General features: G+C 47.1%; 2 protein-coding genes across 4 annotated transcripts; one reads left to right on the top strand and one right to left on the bottom strand.

Annotated features, from left to right (window-relative positions):
• The first annotated feature begins 279 nt into the window (after positions 1-279).
• Positions 280-9,543, top strand: C7H11orf16 (chromosome 7 C11orf16 homolog). 3 transcript variants are annotated; one of them, XM_045557474.1, is made up of 7 exons: positions 280-372; positions 1,039-1,223; positions 2,434-2,590; positions 4,282-4,516; positions 5,117-5,782; positions 7,727-7,942; positions 9,180-9,543. In XM_045557474.1, exons 2-7 carry the CDS (start codon positions 1,057-1,059, stop codon positions 9,185-9,187), a joined length of 1,449 nt encoding a protein of 482 aa, XP_045413430.1. In that variant the 5' UTR covers positions 280-372; positions 1,039-1,056; the 3' UTR covers positions 9,188-9,543. The 3 variants fall into 3 exon arrangements, with proteins under 3 accessions (XP_045413430.1, XP_045413432.1, XP_045413431.1); XM_045557476.1 differs by lacking the exon at positions 7,727-7,942; XM_045557475.1 differs by lacking the exon at positions 9,180-9,543 and having other exon boundaries at positions 6,026-7,820.
• A 212-nt stretch (positions 9,544-9,755) lies between these two features.
• Positions 9,756-17,422, bottom strand: AKIP1 (A-kinase interacting protein 1). The gene is made up of 6 exons (XM_045557477.1): positions 17,394-17,422; positions 16,963-17,190; positions 16,439-16,519; positions 13,829-13,933; positions 11,897-11,977; positions 9,756-9,978 (listed from the first exon to the last, which is right to left on the bottom strand). Exons 2-6 carry the CDS (start codon positions 17,182-17,184, stop codon positions 9,835-9,837), a joined length of 633 nt encoding a protein of 210 aa, XP_045413433.1. The 5' UTR covers positions 17,185-17,190; positions 17,394-17,422; the 3' UTR covers positions 9,756-9,834.
• Positions 17,423-18,764: the final 1,342 nt, after the last annotated feature.

Raw genomic sequence — 18,764 nt, 5'->3', positions numbered from 1 at the left:
GCAGGCAGATCAACAGCCCCTAGTCTCTGCAGGGCTCAGCTTCCTCCCTTACAGGGCTCTCCTGGGATCCAAGAGGGCTTCCCCACCTAGGCTGACTCTTCTGGCTGCCTGAAGAGTCATTTGGGGAATTGAGGTTACTTGGGCCTTTCTCACTCCCTCCCTCCTCGCTCTCTAGTCCCTCCCTTTTCCTACCACGCCTCCCAAGGCTTCCTGCCACCCGTCTGCACATGCTCAGTGCGCTCACTAGCCACGGTGTTCCTGCGTCCGTGGCAACTTGCTTGGCAACCAAGAATCAGTTGGGCTGAGCCCCTGAGCCCCAACTGCCAGAAGGGACCTAAGTCTGAGGTGGAGGCCAAGAATTTGGGGCTGTGGGTAAGTCCTTTTGTGGTCACACCTGTGGACTTGGGCAGGGGCAGACCGTAACAGGGCTCTGGTGGGTTGGGGCAGTAGAGTTTGATTTTGGGCCCTGGGTGGCAGCTGTCGCCTCTGAACAGGCCTACGGAGGTGATAACCCTGAGATCTCAGCTCACCTGGGGCCAGAATTAGTCATGTAGGTGACCAGGTTAGAAGAGGAGTATGTGGCTTTGGTTAGGGGTGAGTTTGTCATCAAAGGGAAGACTGATTTTTGTCTTCAGAGGAGAATGTTAACCTCTTTGGCAATGCCACTGGGGAGGAGGAAGGAGGAAAAAACTAACATATATATTGGGCCACTTATGTGCCAGGTGCTTTCCATATATTAACTGCAGCGCAGAGGTTAAGTGAGCACGCAGCCAGCAGGCTGTGAAGAAGGATTTAAAGCTGGGTTTCTCTAAAATCAGAAAGAGCTCTTGCTCTTTCAACCCCTCCTCTATTTCCTGAGCTGGGGTCCATGAGGCAGGTGATTCGAAGAAGAAACTGAGTGTCTGCGAAGCAAGTGGGGCCCTGCGTGGGTGCAGCTGTCCCCAGAGAGGCAGCTAAGCGCAGAGCTGGGCCCTTCCCCACCCAGGCCCCTCTGCTGGCTGCGGGCTGCACTCGGGTAATGGTGGTGCTTGTTCTCAGGTGGTTCCTCCGAAGGCCATGGAATCCTCCACCGGACTTGGGATGCCTTTGCCCAAATACTGCAGCGTGGCCACAACTCTGAAGGCCCCTTGCTGGGACCATGCTGCTCCACTCTGGGACCTCTCCTTCACCTGCCCTTTTGCCCTCCGAGCACCCTGGCTCACCAGGCACCAGCCCCCCACAAGGTATGGGTCTCTGCCCCTCTGGAGGAAGCGGGATGCCCACGTTTTCTTCCCTTGCTCCTGGCTCTTGGCGGTGTACCACGAGGGAGGGGACTTGTTTCCTGGGAAGGCTGAAAGGATTGTCTACTGTTTGGCCTGTGACTTGCACAGGGTCTAAGTGTATTACTGCAGCCTAAACTGTGCCCTCAGTGACCCCCAGGGTTGACCTAGCTTTTGTCCCGCCTTGTAGCAGAATCACGGATGTCACAGTTGGCATGAGTGAGAGGAGGCAGTCAGGGATGACCAGTTACAAAGTTTCCAGCTCATTTTACCATCAACTATGAGACTTGCTGTGGCACCACATGAGAAATTAGAGTTTCTGTAACCAATAACTAAGGCAGGGTCTCCAGGTACCCCCTCAGGTTCCCTCAGTATCCCTCAGTAGTCAGCTGTCTAAAGTGTGAATGCAGGAGGGCCAAGGAACTGTGCAGTTCCAGTGACTCATGTCCATGCCACTCAACTCAGTCTGCCCAGGTTAGGGTCGTGCCAGCTGGAATGGTCTTTAATTGCTCCCTTTCTTGATTCATCTACGTGGACCATCGTGTTCAAGGGCGGAGTTAAGCATCTTTGTATTCAGCCTTGCCCATGAAGTTAACAGCTTCTTCAAAAACCGAAACCCTGACTCAACAACTCCCCAAGGGCAACTGGCCTTGCCCACAAAATTTTCCAGAACTAGCTTCTCCTTTTACTGTCCCACGACTCCTCAGTTAGTTCCTCTGTGTTGTCCCTGCTGGAAATTTTCCTCATCCCTCTGACCCCACAGTGTGCCAAGTGGCCTCACTGTTTTGCTCCTTTGGCAATACCATCCTGGAATCCCACTCACCACCCTAGCATTTACCTTCCCGGCAATCTTTCCTGTTCTGTTGTCTAGTCTCAGAACAAGCATTAATTAACTTGAATACATCACAGCTAATTACAGCTTAGTCACCTGGAAACAATTCTCAATGCACAAATGATGGTTCCTGACACTATATTCTCCTTCTGCTCCTCCCAAAAGTTTCTCTTATCTTACCAGAAGTCACAGATTGCCACTTCCACGTGGATTTCTTTTCCACATACCCTTGTATGTCATACACGTGCCATGGTGCACCTCAGATCTAACTGTGAAATGTGTTTCTTGATGTTTTTAGGGCTTGGTGTTCTCCATCCCCTAATTCTGTTTGCTTTTTTCCAGGTGTGCCTCTTATCACCCGTGTCTCCACCGTGCTGACCCAGCATGGCAGGGGCCTGGCTGGCTGGGAAGAGCTGGAGATGCTGCTGACATACGGGTCCTGGCAAGAAGGGAACCAGATGGCTGCTATTACCGGGCTCAGTTAAAGGCCGCTCCAGAGGCAAGTCCCTGACCCCCAGCATCTCCCTGGCACACTTCTCTGGGGGAGCCCTGTCATACCTGATGTGCCTTAGCTGCGTGTGTCCAGAAGTTTGGTTTTGTGGGTAAGCACAGATCTTCCATGGCTACGTTGTAGAAGCGAACCTGTAAGTGTATTCATTTGCTAGGGCTGCATAATAAGATGCCACAAACTGAGTGGGTTTAACAACAGAAATTTATTGTCTCACATTTCTGGAAGCCAGAAGTCCAAGTATTGGAAAGGTTGGTTCTTTCTGAGGGCTGTGAGGAAGAATCTGTCCCAGGCCTCTCTCCCAGCATCTGGTGGTTTGTTTGCTGGCAATCAGAGTTCCTTGGCTTATAGAAATACCACCCTGATTTCTGCCTTCAACTTCACAGGGCATTCTTCCTGAGTGTGTCCAAATTTCCCCCTTTTATAAGGACATCAGTCATATTGCATTAGGGACCTGCTATACTCATGACCTCATCTTAACTAATTCCATCTGCAATGACCCTATTCCCAAATAAGGTCACATTCTGAGGTACAGGGGGCTAAGGCTTCAACACAGGAATTTGGGGGGGGTGAGGTACAGGGAGGGTGGGAACATCGTTCAATCCATAACAGAGAAGAAAATTTACATTAAAAGTACTTTCTTCAGGAAAGTTCAGTGTGTTGAATTATGGGCACCGGTCTAAGGGAAATAGAAGCAGAACATGTTTGCCTCCATGCACACGTGTGCTGGCGTACACAGCGTTTGCCCACATGCACACGTGTGCTGGCGTACACAGCGTTTGCCCACATGCACACGTGTGCTGGCGTACACAGAAGCTCCTTCCTGGCATGCTGCCACCCAGGCCTGGGCTTTACTTCAGTGGCTACTTACTTTTTGGGGATTTTTCTCTTCTTTTCAGAGTCAGATTTTGTGCATATGGATCCATGAAGGAAGACTAATGTGAATTCTCAAAAACTGTGAATTACAGAATTTCCAATCAAAAGTCATTTTATTATTTTCAAGTAAATAATATGGAATTCAAAATTAAGTGTTAGCAGAGTTCTGCTCAAATACAGGTTCTTTCTAGTGATTTGATGAAAATAATTTGTTACCAGACTTCATTTCTCTTCATACTGAGTACTCAAAAAGCTTGTATGTTTAATTAGCTTAAGCACCTCTCCTGCCCTCTCCTTGATGTTATTCATTTGCTTAGCTAAGCCTTTCCTCATTGACCGTGAGGGCAGTGCTGAGGGCTGCCCTATGGCCACAACCACTCCTTGCCCATAAGGGCCTCAGAGATGAATAAGAAACCATCCCTAGTTGCTCTTGGACACAGGAGCAACATGTCTTGGGGTGCTGGGAGGAAGGGAGCGCATTGGGGGAAGATCCAGAGAGGTTACTCCTGGGAATTGCAGGCTGAAAACTTGGTAGGAGGGAAGAAAAGCAGGAAAAGGCAGAGAATTAACAGGGAAAGGCTGGAAGTAATCAAGAGTTGCCCGTGGCAAGAAGAGGTGGAGGAAGAGCACCTGCAACCCAGTCTTGCTATAATTGGCTCCAAGCAGCACCTGTCCCTTTTTAGTCGGTGGTCCTCACTGTAAGGAAGCCCCGCGGGGCCTGGTTCTGGGGCATCATAGGGAACCCGGGTGCTCCCTGCTGTGCTTTCTAATGCCAGATCTTATTCTGAGTGTTTTCTTCCCCCCAGCTGGAGAGACAGGGGACCCTGCTTGTGGAATACGAGGCTCCCCGAGTCACAGGCCCAAAGCTGCCAGCTCGGCAGCAGAGTGTGGTCTTAGAAGAAGACGTCGTTCGGCTCTCACCATCTGTGGGATACGCACTGCACCTGGGGGACAAGGTGCTAGCGCCCTGGGAGCCAGACCGACAGCGATATGGCCCTGGCACTGTTGTCTTGGGCTTGGAGGCGAGAGACCCCCAGAGAGGTAAGGGAAGCTGCTCTGACTAATCAGTCCCCAGAAGGAGCCAGGCTGGTGATCAAGCCAGAGGAGAGAGCAAAGGGTGTCTCCACAGCCTAGGGGTCTTGGAGGCATTACAGAGAGAATCCCTACCCCCTTACCTGCTGTTTAATCCTGGAGCAGCAACAGATATCCAAATCATATCTTTCAGATTATAAAATGCTTTTTTTTTTTGAATCAGGGAAAATGGCCTAAAACTACTATGTTGGTTAGCATACCATGGTGTGGTGGGGTTACCCTGGGTTCACACTGGAACTCATGACCCATTCGTCACCAAGGCCTCCAGGGCCCGACAGTCCTCTTCTGCAGGGCCAGTCCGCATCATTGTAATCCAGAAAATGACAGGAGGAGGCTTCTACTGAGGATGCATTTCAGTTTTGACATGAAATGGGCCCCTCCAGGTCACCTTGTAGTCCAGAGGCAGGGAGGCTCATGCAAGTCCACCCAGAAGTGGTGGTAAAAATGGCACAGGCGAGGGGAATGGGAGCCTTTGGGGATAGGAGGACCCTTATCCCATGATTAGTAAGAGGTAATTGTAACAAAATGTTGCCCTTTTCTATTACATAGCATCAAAGGAAGAAGAAATCACTGTTCACTTCTGGAATGGCAGAACAGCTAAAGTGCCTCTAGGTGAGGTCCAGTGGGTGACCCCCGCTGTCTGGAAGAAGGCTATGGAGAGGCTGCACAAGCCTTTCACCAGGGAGCACCCCAGTCCCCTCTGCAGGGCCCCTTGGTGCTCTCTGCTGGGGCCGGCCACCGGATGCATCACCCGTGGGCTTCCTCTGGGCACTCCGACCCTGTGCCCTCCTTGCCACCCCCACACCTGCTGCCAGCTGCTGCGCCAGGGCTGCCTCTGCTGCTGCCCCTCGGCTGGCCTCACCTGGTGGCCTCTACCCAGGACCTCGGAGGTCACAGCCAGAGAACTTCCAGAGTCAGAGCTGAGGCCCACAGCACAGCTTTTGCCCCTAGAGGGTCCCAAAGAGGAGGAAGTAGCAGTGCCTGCTCCCGTGGCTCTTTCTTTCTCCTCCTCCTCCTCCTCATCCACCTCCTTCTCTGAAGAAGAAGATTTGGAGAATGATCTGGAGATGGGCCTTCCCCAGAAACTGATGGCAAACAGCGCAGTCAACACAGACCCTGTCCTTCTAGAGAAGTCTCCGAGGCAGAGTGGCCTGTGCCGGCCTGAGTGGAGGTATTGGAGGAGAAACGGGCCTGAGCCGCACCCTGGGAAGCCAGGTATACACGGGTGTGGGCTTCTCTCTTAAGGCAGGGACGGAGGCCCCTTAGGAATCTGAGGCACACGTCCACTCTGTTGGGATTGAAGTAATACTTGGGAGTCTGGTCATGCAGAAGGGGAGATTGTGCTAAAAGGAAATGGCAGGTTTCCCTTTCAGGCCCAGCAAGAGAGGAAGGGTAGGCTGATGTCAGCGCTAAGTCTTGCACTCCTGTTGAATGCCTGTCTTCTCCTGTCTTCACTAGTCTCGACTGACAGGGCACTGCTACTGTTTTTGCCCCACCGTTTTTCTTGGAGGCCTTGATTTTTCTCTGGATGAGCAGTCAGAATGCCTGCAGGTGTTGATTAGAGCCAATGCCCTGAGAAGCACAGACACTGTCCTTCAGCGCCGGTCGGCCGGCCCTGGTCCCCAGATGGCCCCCTAGTAAGTCAGCGTGGGAAGTACCAGGGCACTATTGTTCCTCCTTGGAGGCTGTCGTCAGCAGCCTGCAGCCATCCCCAGACTACACTGCCAGGAGCTGAGAACTGTGGGGCATGCCCTGGTAGGTTTGCGGATCTCAAATCTGTCATTGATCTGCCTCATCACACACATCATATCTAAATTCCCAGTGGGACCCAGAAAGAGTGGAAGCCCAAGTCGGCTGGCAGAGCTGTGTGGAGGAGGAGCCTGGCTCGATGAGATTCCTGGGCCCTGGGGTCACTGACTCAATGTTCAGTGAAGGGGAATTCGGGGCAGGGATGCCATGAAGGCTAAGGGACACCACTGCTAAGGGTTTAGGGACCTCTAGACACTGTCCATACTGGGTCCCCTTGTGGGTCCTTATTTGAAGCCATTGCCCTGCTTCTAGTACAGCTGCTCAGCCAGAAGGATGGCTTAACCCATGAGGATTTCACTCTTGCCCCCATCTTGGGCATGTTCTCCCAAATACATGGAGAACATGCCTGAGATGGGGTATGGAGAAAGGGGCCCTCCCCAGCCCTTGTCACAGATGCAGTACTCCCCGCCACAGCTAACGAGTGAAGATGAAGCACATAAACCCACGTGCCGGCCAGGGCTGCAGACAAACACTAGAGCTTTGCTTTTCTTCAGATTGTGTAATCTTTTAAGGAAATATGCTGTTTTGCTTCTCCCAAATATGCTTGATATTTAATCGGTTCTTGGTATCAGTCTTGATCTGACAGTACTTGGTATCAGCTCTGTCAAGTACTGGTGCTTGACAGTCTTGAGCTCTGCCTCTTACGAAGCCTTTTGTGTGGGATCCTCTGCCCTGGATGCTTTGCTACTTCTGGTTATGGCAGCGAGTGGTTTCGGTGTCATTCTGACAGCCCTGGAGAGGCCAGAGTGTCTGTCACCTGCCAGCGTCACGATGCTCTCCCCTTGTTTGTGACTGAAACAGGACTCAGTCTGTAAGTTTTATAAGTAACTCAAAAAGTATTACTTCCTATTTTGTTTTAGAGACAGGGTCTCGCTTTATTGCCCTGGGAGTGTAGTGTCTTGATCTCAGCTCACTATAGCCTCCAACTCCTGTTCTCAAGCAATCCTCCTGCCTTGGCCTCCTGAGTAGCTAGGACTATAGGCATGTGCCACATGCCCAGCTCAATTTCTTAAAACTTGTTGTTCCATCAGCTTATTGTCTCTTGTGATCCTTCTTTGGTGCTCTTTCAACTGGTGGCAGTTGGTTACCTTTGCTTCTCCTACTGGCTGTTTGAAAAATACATCTGATAACTTCCCCCCAACTCCAAATCTGAGTACCAGATAATAACCTTTCCCAAAAGCATAATGGCCAGATATGATTAACAAACTTTATTTCTCTTAAAAATAGAAAACAATGCTAGGAGCTTACAGATACTTAAGGGGTTCAGTGATCCTTGATATAGTTCTACCTATATCAAAACTAACCTTATCAAAATTGTGGCATATTTGACATACTGACTTCTGGGTTTAGGAACAAGACGTTGCAACATTCGGAAAAAAGAGAAAGACAACAGACAAGAGAGAGTACAAACTGTGGGAGTGGGGACTCCCAAGGAGCTGGCTATGAAAGCCACCAACATGAAGCTACCACAGACCCTGCCAGAGCAAGCTGAACACAGAAAATTGAGTCAGGGTACTGTGACACATCAGAGAGCCAAGAATTCCCCTCAAAGTCCTGAGGATCTAGGTAAAACAGAGTGGCTGGAAAGGGGCTTCTTAAGGATTCCTTACACGGTTCTTATACCTTTTAGGTCACATCCCCTTGACAATGGCCCCATGGCCCATTTTCTCAGAAAAATGCATACAATTTTGCATATAATTTTAGAAGGCTTGTAGAACCCATTAAGTTCATCATAGGCTTCTGGGGGGGGGTATAAGGATCCCCATTTAAATGACCCTTTGCCCTGTGGAGTTGGGCATGGGTCTGCTTTACTCGGCCCTCTGAACACGGGAGTCTGTTCTTCACTAGGAATGTTAATGTAGCTCTACTTAAAACTTTGTTTTCCTTATATAAAATACCAGTACTTTTCCTGAAGACAGACTTGTAACATTCAACATGAGATGAATCAGGAGGCAACTAAACTGGGAGATGTAACAATACTGTTGGTGTTGTAGCTTAGAGATGTTTGGGACACATCAATGACTTTTTAAAATCAGTGATTTTTTTTTTTTTTTTTTGAGATGGAGTCTCACTCTGTTGCCCCAGCTAGAGTACAGTGGTGTCATCATAGCTCACTGCAACCTCAAACTCTTGGGCTCAAGTGATCCTCCTGCCTCAGCCTCCCTAGTAGCTGGGACTCCAGGTGCACACCACCACGCACCGCTAATTTTTCTATTTTTTGTAGAGACAGGGGTCTCGCTTTTACTCAGACTGGTCTCGAATTCCTGGCCTCAAGCAATTTTCCCACCTCAGCCTCCCAAAGTGCTAGGATTACAGGCATGAGCCACCATGTCTGGCCTTAAAATCAGTGGCTTTGATCCTTAACACATTGACTGCCATACTAGAAAAAAAATTTTTTTCCTTGGGGCCATAGTGTTTTATTATGAAAATAGAATAAAAACTTTGAAAACAAAACAATCCTTTCTAATTTATTGAAAAATTTGTTTTTTTATTGTTTTCTGTGCATGAGTTATATGCAATTAAATTGTCAACATTTATAACAATAAGAACATCAACAAGTAACATTTTCACGAACCAACTGCAGGGTTTTGCCCAGGGGGCCACCCATCATGTAACATGTATGCTACAGCATGGCAATGTAAGTTGCCTGTGTACCTGAGGCTCCCAATGTAAAGAGACATGTGAGCTTTACATATGCTTCATGAGGCCCGGGCTTAAAACTAGCATGAGTTAAATAAAACTCACATGGCAGTTAATGTGTTACAATTAGTCAGCGTAAGACAACTTTTTTTTTATCTTATAGGAAACTAAAGTATAATGATGGAGTTACAGAAAGTTGCTGCCAAGGTCATCTTCGATGGAAGAAACACGGTATAGGTCACAGGTGACAGCAGTGTAAGCAGCATCTTCACCCCATGAAGAGTCCCTGCAGGTGAGCGCAGGATAGCACCTGTCATGAGGGGCACAGGAGTGTGGCAGTCCTGCCCCTGGGCTCCCTGCCAGGGCCCTGGTGAGACTGCTCTAGGATGCCTCTTCCACAGAATATACAAGGTGTGTCAGCCTATTTTGGGCAAACATGTCCACAGCCTCTCTGCCATCTTTTCACAAAGTCTCCAGTTGTTCATGAGCAACGTTTTGTTTTACCTCTTAATACCAATAAAAATGAATTCTCTTTATTTCTAAATTTCTCCCTTTATTATCATTATTAACCTTTACTTGGAAAGCAAGCATGAAAAACTGTTCAGACAGCATCATTATTTCTTTTAGGCCAATGAGGATGGGGGACTTCCACACTGTCAAGGTAATACAGGCACTGAAAGAGACTGCAGTTCCCAGGATGGCTGACACAGTCAGCACTAAAAGCAGGATTAATGTGTAACTATTAAGAGAATCATAAAGTGGCTTTATTCTTCTTGCTACTTAAAAAAAGGGCGATGTGATGGCAGTGATGGTCAACATCATACAGGGAAGACCAAGTCCACACTTTGTCCAGAATCGACTGCTACCACGTGAGTCTTCTTGGTTAAGTCATTTGAGCCCACAGTGACAGAATAGGTCCCTGGATATACTTCTATGTAGAGATCCTTAGAGATGTTCTCAGCCTGGAAGGAAAAGAGGATATTAGCAGTTTAGAGATTTTACATCCCATTGCCATCACGGCACCTCCACCAGGCTACCTTTGTGTGCCGGAGGCATGATGGGATGGAGCACTAACGTGGGAGACAGAGGTCCTGCTTTCAAGGCTCAGCTTGGTCACAGAATGGCACTGCCATTTTGGTAATTCTCAGCCTTTCTTTAGGTTTGTTTCCTTAGTTTTAAACCTGTGATAATATTTACCTCATAAATAAGCATGTGAAAATACTTTGTAAATGTTAACGTGTTTTAGGAATATGAAGGATTATAAAAAGAACACTCTACTTGGAGTAAGAATTAGGCAGAGGGAAAGGCTAATAGCCATTGTTTTGGGCACTTGTTAGCACAGATTGGCAGTAATGGCAAAGGACCTTGGAGTAAGGAGAACCACTCTTTTTAACTGTGCTTTGCTAAATTCATTACCAGGAAGATGAAGCATTTCTTTTCTCCTAAAGCTAAGAACAATATGTATGGATTCCATTTTGTCACTGAAGCAGCAAGTCAGCTGCCTGGCAAAGCCTCCTTTGGAGGATTGGTTCTCCTACAGTGCAAAACATTGGAAGCTGGAGTTAATGGAAACATTTTTGTTTAGAGCCCAACAGAGCACAAACCATCCTCCAAGAACAGACTTCACACATGGCTGGGAAGTGGGTCACAGCAGGTGTGCAGGCAGAGGATGGTTTTCAAACCAGAAAAGAGTCTGTACTTAAGAGCCACAGTGACAGCTGGGATGCCACGACATGATTCTCAATGCTCGGAAGGAGCCACAGGCAGAAGCTGTCATTTCCACCACCACACACAGGGGAAAAACTAAACTACTGGCCAGCAAATTCCACTAGGAGAAATAAATGATAATATTTACACTTTTATGAAACTTCCTCCCCTACCCCTTGCCTTACAGATGGATTCAAAGCCAATTTTTTCCAAAGCTGCTTTATGTTATATCCTTTCATGCCTGTACAGTTACTGCAAAACTGGAGGTCTATATTATTTAACTGATGCAAATGTATACAACAATGCCACAACTATTTATTGGCTGTCAACTGTGTAAATAAACAAAAGTGGATTTCAGAAAATATGACTATATCAGAATTGCAGAAAACCAACGATGCTTCGTTTGTGTACAAAGAAAACACTGAGGTAAGATTGGCATCTGCAACTCTTAACACTACAGAACGTCAGCATTACCAAAACCAGCAAGTGTGGGAGGCACCTAAGCCTTAACAACTTATATTCGTACCAGAAGCGGAATATTCTTAAGTGCTACTAACTAGTATATTCCAAATCCTGACTAGTAGCAAACTGTATACAAACAAAAAGCAAGAAATTAATTGCAGCAACATGCTGAAGTTCCTTTCCTCAGAATTCCAGCCCTCTCAAGTTCTCAAAAGATTCTCTGGGTTCATGATATAATGAGTACTTTATCCTAAAAATGAAAAACTCACTATCATATGTTTTTACAGAGAAACATTTGTGGAAAATGGGAACAAATGCCTTCGAATGTTTTGGAGCCTGATCTCACCAAATGTATATGTTTCCGAATTTCAGCAATGGTTTCTACTTTGTAAGCAGGAGGATCAGGCCCCTCCTGCTGCTTGAACAGATGGTGGAATTCCAGCAGGACCCAGTGCCAGCTCAGCTGAGCTGTAGGAACTGAGACATGAATACTTCACATTCTTTCCAACCACAATTATGAGTTCAGGCACAAAGAGTATCCCTGAAGCTTCAAGTGAAGGAAGGATACCAAGAAAACATAATTTTACACTGAACCAAAATTTTAAACACTACAGATCCAGTGCAAACAGAGAGCCCTATAGCAGCCAGGTCAACTGGTTCATGGGGTTGTAACGGTGGTAGAACCCAGTGCACCGGCAGTTCGGTACTCACAGGCTGGGACACCTCCGGAACATGCTCTGATATTTGATAGGCGCCTCCAGGATGAAGGGATGTTCTTTCTCTGTCTTTTCCCTACAGAGGCAAGTAGAAAAATTAATTCATGCCCAAGCTTTGACTTCTGGATTGTCAAGAGAAATTTTCTTCTACCTTATTAAGAACCAATCATTGTCTGTCAGCTTTTCCTAAGTTGTCACCTAAGTTATAAAGGCTCTTTTTAGTGAATTCTGTGAGGTATTTTTAGTCAGACACTGACCATGACTATTGTTTTATCCTTACATGGGATTTGGAGTCAGAATCACCTGAGTTTAAATCCTGTCTCTGCTATTTACCAGGAAGGACAGATGAACTTCTCTGAGCCTTGGTCTATAGTCTATAGACCTATAGTCTATAACATGGGGCTCCTGAATTGCAGGGAAGATTTAAGTGCAAAAGTGACTGACACTCAGGCTCTCAGAAAATCTAATTCTGTTCTGGGTTTCTCCTAGGAGTGGGGATACTAGAAGATAGCAGGCTAACTAATAAAGCCAATTGACACTTTACAGGGACATTGAAGAATGACTCTTCCCTGCATGTAACCCCTCAGGGTCAGGCACACTTAAGTAACAGAGCACAGCCTAGGTCAGAAAGGGAGGCCCGGGACTCAGGCTGCAGCACTGCCCCTCACAGCCCAGGCCAGGAAAGGTGTGCAGGAGGTACTTTGAGTGTACTCAGCCCTCGCCCATGTCCGTGTGCCCACTCTCCCACCCTTTTCCTAAACTCCTGCCCTCTAACACCCCAAGATGGCCCACAGGCCAGAGAAGTCAAGAACCCAACTTGTGGATTAGACTCTGGACTCTAGTTTGCTATCTTTGAGTACAACTAGGGTAGTTTTAGAATAAAAACAAAAAAACCTACTCTCCTCAAAAACCATGACCACCAACTCCTGTTGCATCAGTTTAACACAGTCTTTGCCTTTGCCAGAATGACACAATAAAAGGTAAGTTTGCAGTGAGAGGTCTATAATTGTTATTATCTTTAGGAAAAGTATTTTGTTAAAAAAGACCTTCTTTTTAAAAAATTACCAAAGACATGATAGTTATTACTTTACAGTAAAATATGTAATTATTAAAAAATCTTTTTCCTATCTCTAGATGTAGAAGAGGACATTTGAAGCTCTTTTCTTTTCTTCTTCTTTTTTTTTTTTTTAAATAGAGACAGGGTCTCACTCTATTGCCTAGGCTGGAGTGCAGTGGCTATTCACAGGTACGCTCATAGTGCACTGTAGCCTCAAAATCCTGGCCTCAAGTGATCCTTCACCTCCCAAGCAGTTGGGACTGTATGTGAATGCCACCATGCCCAGCTTGGAAGCTCATTTTTTTTTTTTTTTTTGAGACAGGGTCTCACTCTGTCACCCAGGCTGGAGTGCAGTGGCATGATTCTAGTTTACCACAGCCTCAAACTCCTGGGCTCAAGCAATCCTCCTGCCTCAGCCTCCTGAGTAGCTGTGACTAGAGGCACACCACCATGTCTGGCTAATTTTTTAATTTTTTGTAGAGACAGGGTCTTGCTATGTTGCCTAGGCTGATCTCAAACTCCTGGCCTCAAGTGATCCTCCTGCCTTGGCCTCCCAAAGTGTTGGGATTACAAATGTGAGCCACTGCGTCCACCTGAAGCTCTTAAAGCCTGCCCAAGAATCCCATGGCCCAGGATTGCAGGTTCAACTAAGGATACTACGGTGGCATCAATCTTACATTTTAGACAAACTCCTATTTCACGTTCATTATTCTAAGTTCTCTAAGGCTGCAAATTTACACATTTCTGTTGAGCACTATAATGCCAAGTGACACAGCATCCAGTAATAGAAAGTCTAGCAGGGGCTCCCGAATCTAGGGTGTCATATCTTAGTAGGCTGAGGGCACAGCAGGGGACAGTTGAGATACATACCTGACCAGTCTCTGTGTCTGAGAACGTGTGCAGCCCCGACTTCCCTCTGTGATAACGATAGACATGGGTTGCCCCTCCTTCCTCTGGCACAGATGAATAATATTTCTAGAGAAGTAATGTGAAAGATGGGTAACCAAACAGTCTTGTCAAATTTTCAAAAAACCCTCTGAGACTTGGGCAAAGTACGGTTAAGGAGGGAGGCAGGAGAGCAAAGGTAAATTACCTGTCCTCTTGACACGCCTCTGAAGTCATGTAACAAACCTTAGCCCACATGAAGTGGCTGCAGAGAAGGAAACAGCATTTGGCATTACTTTGCTGCCATCTGCTGCCTCTGCAGGGCAAGAACTCTTGGCCAAGTAAAGGTGGGCAGGACCATGCCCTCTGCCAGGTTAAACAATTTTCACATCTTCACCCCAGTATCAAACATACATATCCTTTCATTTCCTCCCCTGACAAATTCTGATGAACTGTCTAAGACTCAGACAAGGACACAGGAAGAGAGGGGTGCATTTCCTTGAGATGTAGCAATACAGCAGGAAATGAAACATAAACCCATCAGCTATGCAGCCCTTCTCCCCATGCTTCCCATATGGGGGAGTCAAGGGAGAGGTCTCCAGTTTAAGAAGGATAACCCAAAGGATCAGAAAAGTTACATTTTTCTTTGTCTACTTCCTTTCTTCCCCTCCAAGTTAACCTTAGACTTGCCCTTGATTATGACTAATGATGAGGACATCGCAAGCCTGCTTGTTTTGAACATATTGTAGGGACAATGTCTGAAATATGTGACCAGAAGAATGAGAAGCTGGGAAAAGCACATCAGGGCACAAATCTAGTGATATATTTTAGGGGCTGCTTCAAAACTGTAGAGGCAAACCCAGAACACTATCTCTTAATTCCATCTCCAGAAAGCCAAAGGGTTCTGAGGCTTCATTCCACAATAGAGCCTTGAACTGAAGCATGAACTGAAAACCAGAAAGAAGAACACCAATTTGCTAAACCTCAAGCCAAAGACAAATATTATTTCTTTTACTGAACCATGAACCAAGTGTTTAAGTTAATCACTTTACAGTAGGGCTGAAGTTATTGTTCTTCTAAAACCACTTAGTACAAATAAGAACATAAAAATATTCTCTGAACCATATCTCATTGGTTAGAATCCTACTCTTTGAGTCACAGGGATTTTTATAAAAGATGTAGAAAGATTAGAGTTTCTTGAGATCTGAAACATATGAAACTGAAAAAGAGGACAGAAACAAGGTATTCTCTTTCTTCTCCCTTATAGACCAACATCCTCACAACCACATAGGACTCACAAAATGTTAAGACTGGAAGAGACCAGAGTCTGTTATAATTCCTAGAAGACTGAGAGCGACTTTCTGCAGGTAATTTCCTTGGATGTCGGCTGGTCTGCCTTCAACATTCCCTCAAAGCACTTAAAGATGATCTAAGTGTATGAATTTGAAATGAGGGACTTAAAAACCTTTGTTCACCCATTTCAATGAATGGTACAAAAAAATCTCACTTAAATCCCTCATGCTACAGTTTATGATAATTTGCTGGTGTTTGTCTCTCAATGGAAACCAAAAAAACAGACTGTAAAGGCTGGAAAGGACTTTAGAAATCTTAACTCAGTGTTACTCAGGAGAGAAAAAAAAGAAATCTTAATTTAATAACAAGGAAGCTAAAATACATCTTTCGCTTCATGTCCTGAAGTGCTTTCCTCAGCTTCTCACTCTTCTGGTGACATGCATTAGGTAAGGCTGAGGACTAACTGGCCCAAGGCATTATAGCCAGTAAGTGGCAAAATATGGGTCTGACTCCTGGGAAGCTGCTCCTGCCATTAAACCATACTACCCTTGACCAGGGTGCTGCATCTGTTCCACAGAACCATCTTTGTCATCAACCACTGATGCGGACCAACTGGGGACACACTTGAAAACTACGTTACCAGGGATTTGAAACAAACATTAGAGGTTAAGAGTTAATGTAGAGACTTTGTTTCAATATATTTTGAAAACAGAGAGGCTCAGTTCCAGTTTAGAGTGATCCTAAACTTTAAGTTCAAAGTTAAGAAACAAAAAACTTAATATTTGACTTAATTGCTTTAGAATTCAGCAAATAAGGCCTGGCCCCGTCGCTCAGGCCTGTAATCCTAGCACTCTGGGAGGCTGAGGTGGGAGGATCCCTTGAGTTTGAGGTTGCTGTGAGCTAGGCTGAGGCCATGGCACTCTAGCCCCCGGTAACAGAATGAGACTGTCTCAAAAAAAAAAAAAAAAAAAAAACAAAAAACAAAAAACACAAAAAACAATCAGCAAATAAGCTATTTTTTTCCCCACTATACTGAAAACTCAATGAGGGCAGAGAAATTTTCTGGTTTGTTTGCCACTGTATCCTCAACAATTACAGAGTTAGGTATTGAGTAAATATTTGTTGGATGAATTCTAAGTTGGATTTACCACCTGATTTAAGTCCATCACTAATTATAATCTGCCCATGAGGGCAGGGCAGGGGCAACAGGTAGCCTTTAGAGTCTCCCTAAATTATAGAAAGAACCACATTGCGATCCATCAGTAGGTGATAGGGGCATAGCTTTGGTTCACACCAACTTACCCCACACTGACTTGAAGTATAGTCCATGAATTCAGCCATTGTCCTGAAGGAAGCACTAAGGGTTGGGTGTCTCTCTTCTCTCTATTTGAATAAATGGCAAGTCACAGGTGAGATCTAGGATTCCCTACTGGAGAATGAAGCCATTTTGGGAACAGCTCCCTTTGTACTTTTGGAAAGGCCTCTGCAAGTTTAAGTCAGTAAGACAGATCTTACTGAGAAAGAACTCCAACTCTGAAAGACAGACACGCAATTTATCCAGGACCTCAAAGATAACGTTTGCCAGCCTTCCTCTAATATGTAAGAATTTTTTTTGGAAAAAGTAACCAAGGCTGAGCACTATCGTTATTTCTGCAGCTACTCAAATGTAAAGAGTTTTCAAAGGACTTTTCTATTTATTGTCCTGATCCTTTCCAGTTCCCGCTAAGGGCCGGGTCCCCCAGGCGCTTGTGCTAGACGCGCCCCGGGTCCCGGCAGGCCCCCGCTGAGCCAGTGTCAGGGCTGGTCCCCGGGACAGGGGGCCCCACCTCTCCTGGGAGACGGCGCTGGGGGCCGGCTGCCGGCCGTCTTTCCTGGTAGGGCATCTCCCGGGAAAAGACCCCCAAGCTGCCTCTGGGACACTCCAGCGACTGCCAGTCCACCGCCCTCCTCTTGGCCCGCTCCAGCACTTCTCGACCCAGCCTAGCCGAGCGCTGCAGGGAACGTCGGTCCACCCCGTTCAGCGCTGCGGCCGCCAAACAGTTCTCCATGTCTTCCTGGGGGGGAACACACAGACAGACACCGGCGGGTGAGCGGGTTCACCGCGACCCCGCTCAAGCTCGGGGTGGGAGCCCCGGCCTCGGCCGCCCAGGAGAACACAGCTCCTCCTCCGCCCCCATCTTGCACTCCACTCGGTGCCCAGCTCTCTCCTTCCATTTCCGCCTCCGCCTCCCCCTCCCCTCGGTCGGGAACCCCTCACCCAGCCTGCTGCCAAAGCGCATGCGCTCAGCGCTCTCACAGCGCGGGAGGGCTGGGCCTGGGGCTCGCGGCGCCGGCGCAGCAGGCCATTGGCGAAGGGCGGGGGGGGCGTGGCGACGGGAGAGCGCGAAAAGCTGCGGCCCCTGCGCGCGCGCTGCCTGTCTGGCTGCGGAGCGCGGGCGGCGTGCTGGGGACGGTGCCCGCAGTGTCCGCGGAGTCCCTGGGGAGCGGACTGGCCTTCAGAGGCCTTCTCTGGTGCTTATTGAACCTGGTGTAAAGTCAGGTGGTCTCCTGTTGGGCTAAAAAATTGTGGGGAATAAGACAAGTGCCTCCTGCGCCTCTCTCTGCTTGGTCTATATTTTGGGGTATGGTTACGCCCACTCTTCTTTGAGGAGGTGATTGGGCTACGCCAAACAATGTGGCCGACAAGGTGGCGTTTGGAGTAGGGAACTCGGTCTGACAGCTCGGGAGGGAGAGAGACGGAGGCGGGGCCCTCAGGCGGAGGGGAGACGTTTCTGGCCCTCGGAGGGCGCCTGAGGAGCGCCTCACCCCTCCAGCGGGAAGTACGGATTCTCACGTCTTCTCTTGGGGTTCGAGTCCCTTTCAAGAATATTGCACCATGTTTAAGTAAGGAACTGTGAGTCCTTATCTTTCACTCTACTCCGCTGGTTATTTGGGGAGATGTAGCCCAAGCTCTCACTGCTAACTAGAGACTCAGCTACACTACCCGGCGCCCAGCGAAGCACTGATGCTCAAGAGGACCCACTTTAAGGCACCCTGCTTACTGGGGTCGCTTTAAGGGACATAAAGAAATACTCAGACTCAAAAAATGGCTTGATTAACAGTTATGAGCTACCAGGTGAGTATTAGGATAGTATTACAACCTCCATCTGTACTTTTACTTGTGCTAATTTCCTGCTTTCCCCTCATAAAAAGGATAGCAGTGAGTGATACCCTTCATTATCCTTGAGAGGATTTTTATTTTCGGAGTATTTCCTTCAGTAAGTGTTTATCAGGTGCCTCCCTTAGAACTTAGTGGTCACATGCATAGGGGCCTGAATATCCAGTCTGGACAGATGGTTTAAATTCTGGTTTAAATTCTGGTTTAAATTTTTGCTGTGTGATTCTGAGCAAACAAATTACTTCTTTGAGCCTCACTTTTCCTCCTCTCTATGCCTGGGGATACCAGTAGTACCAACCTCCCTAGTTTGTGAGCTTTTTGAAAACAGGCATTATATCTGTCTTGTTTACAGAGTTGAAGGTGCATCTAGTATTTTATCTGTCACAGTAAGAGCTAACCAGAATAGCTATTGCATGTGTGAATTAGGTTGCTGATAGGATTTTGTAAGATAATTCCTTTAAAATGCTTAGC

The sequence above is a fragment of the Lemur catta genome, chromosome 7 (assembly GCF_020740605.2).
Source record: "Lemur catta isolate mLemCat1 chromosome 7, mLemCat1.pri, whole genome shotgun sequence".
Classification (NCBI taxonomy): Eukaryota; Metazoa; Chordata; class Mammalia; order Primates; family Lemuridae; genus Lemur; species Lemur catta.
Note: the sequence above shows the minus strand (reverse complement) of the source record. Positions and strands in the feature narration are given on the sequence as shown.

Excerpts from the sequence above, each read along its gene's own strand:
- C7H11orf16 (XM_045557474.1), top strand. The coding sequence starts at position 1,057 with ATGGAATCCTCCACCGGACTTGGGATGCCTTTGCCCAAATACTGCAGC. Across the intron at positions 1,224-2,433 it reads AGGCACCAGCCCCCCACAAG|GTGTGCCTCTTATCACCCGT; the intron begins GTATGGGTCTCT and ends GCTTTTTTCCAG. Across the intron at positions 5,783-7,726 it reads GCCGCACCCTGGGAAGCCAG|GAACAAGACGTTGCAACATT; the intron begins GTATACACGGGT and ends TTCTGGGTTTAG.
- AKIP1 (XM_045557477.1), bottom strand. The coding sequence starts at position 17,184 with ATGGAGAACTGTTTGGCGGCCGCAGCGCTGAACGGGGTGGACCGACGT. Across the intron at positions 16,520-16,962 it reads AGCGCCGTCTCCCAGGAGAG|AGAGAAGAGAGACACCCAAC; the intron begins GTGGGGCCCCCT and ends TTATTCAAATAG. Across the intron at positions 11,978-13,828 it reads CAGACACAGAGACTGGTCAG|GGAAAAGACAGAGAAAGAAC; the intron begins GTATGTATCTCA and ends TTGCCTCTGTAG.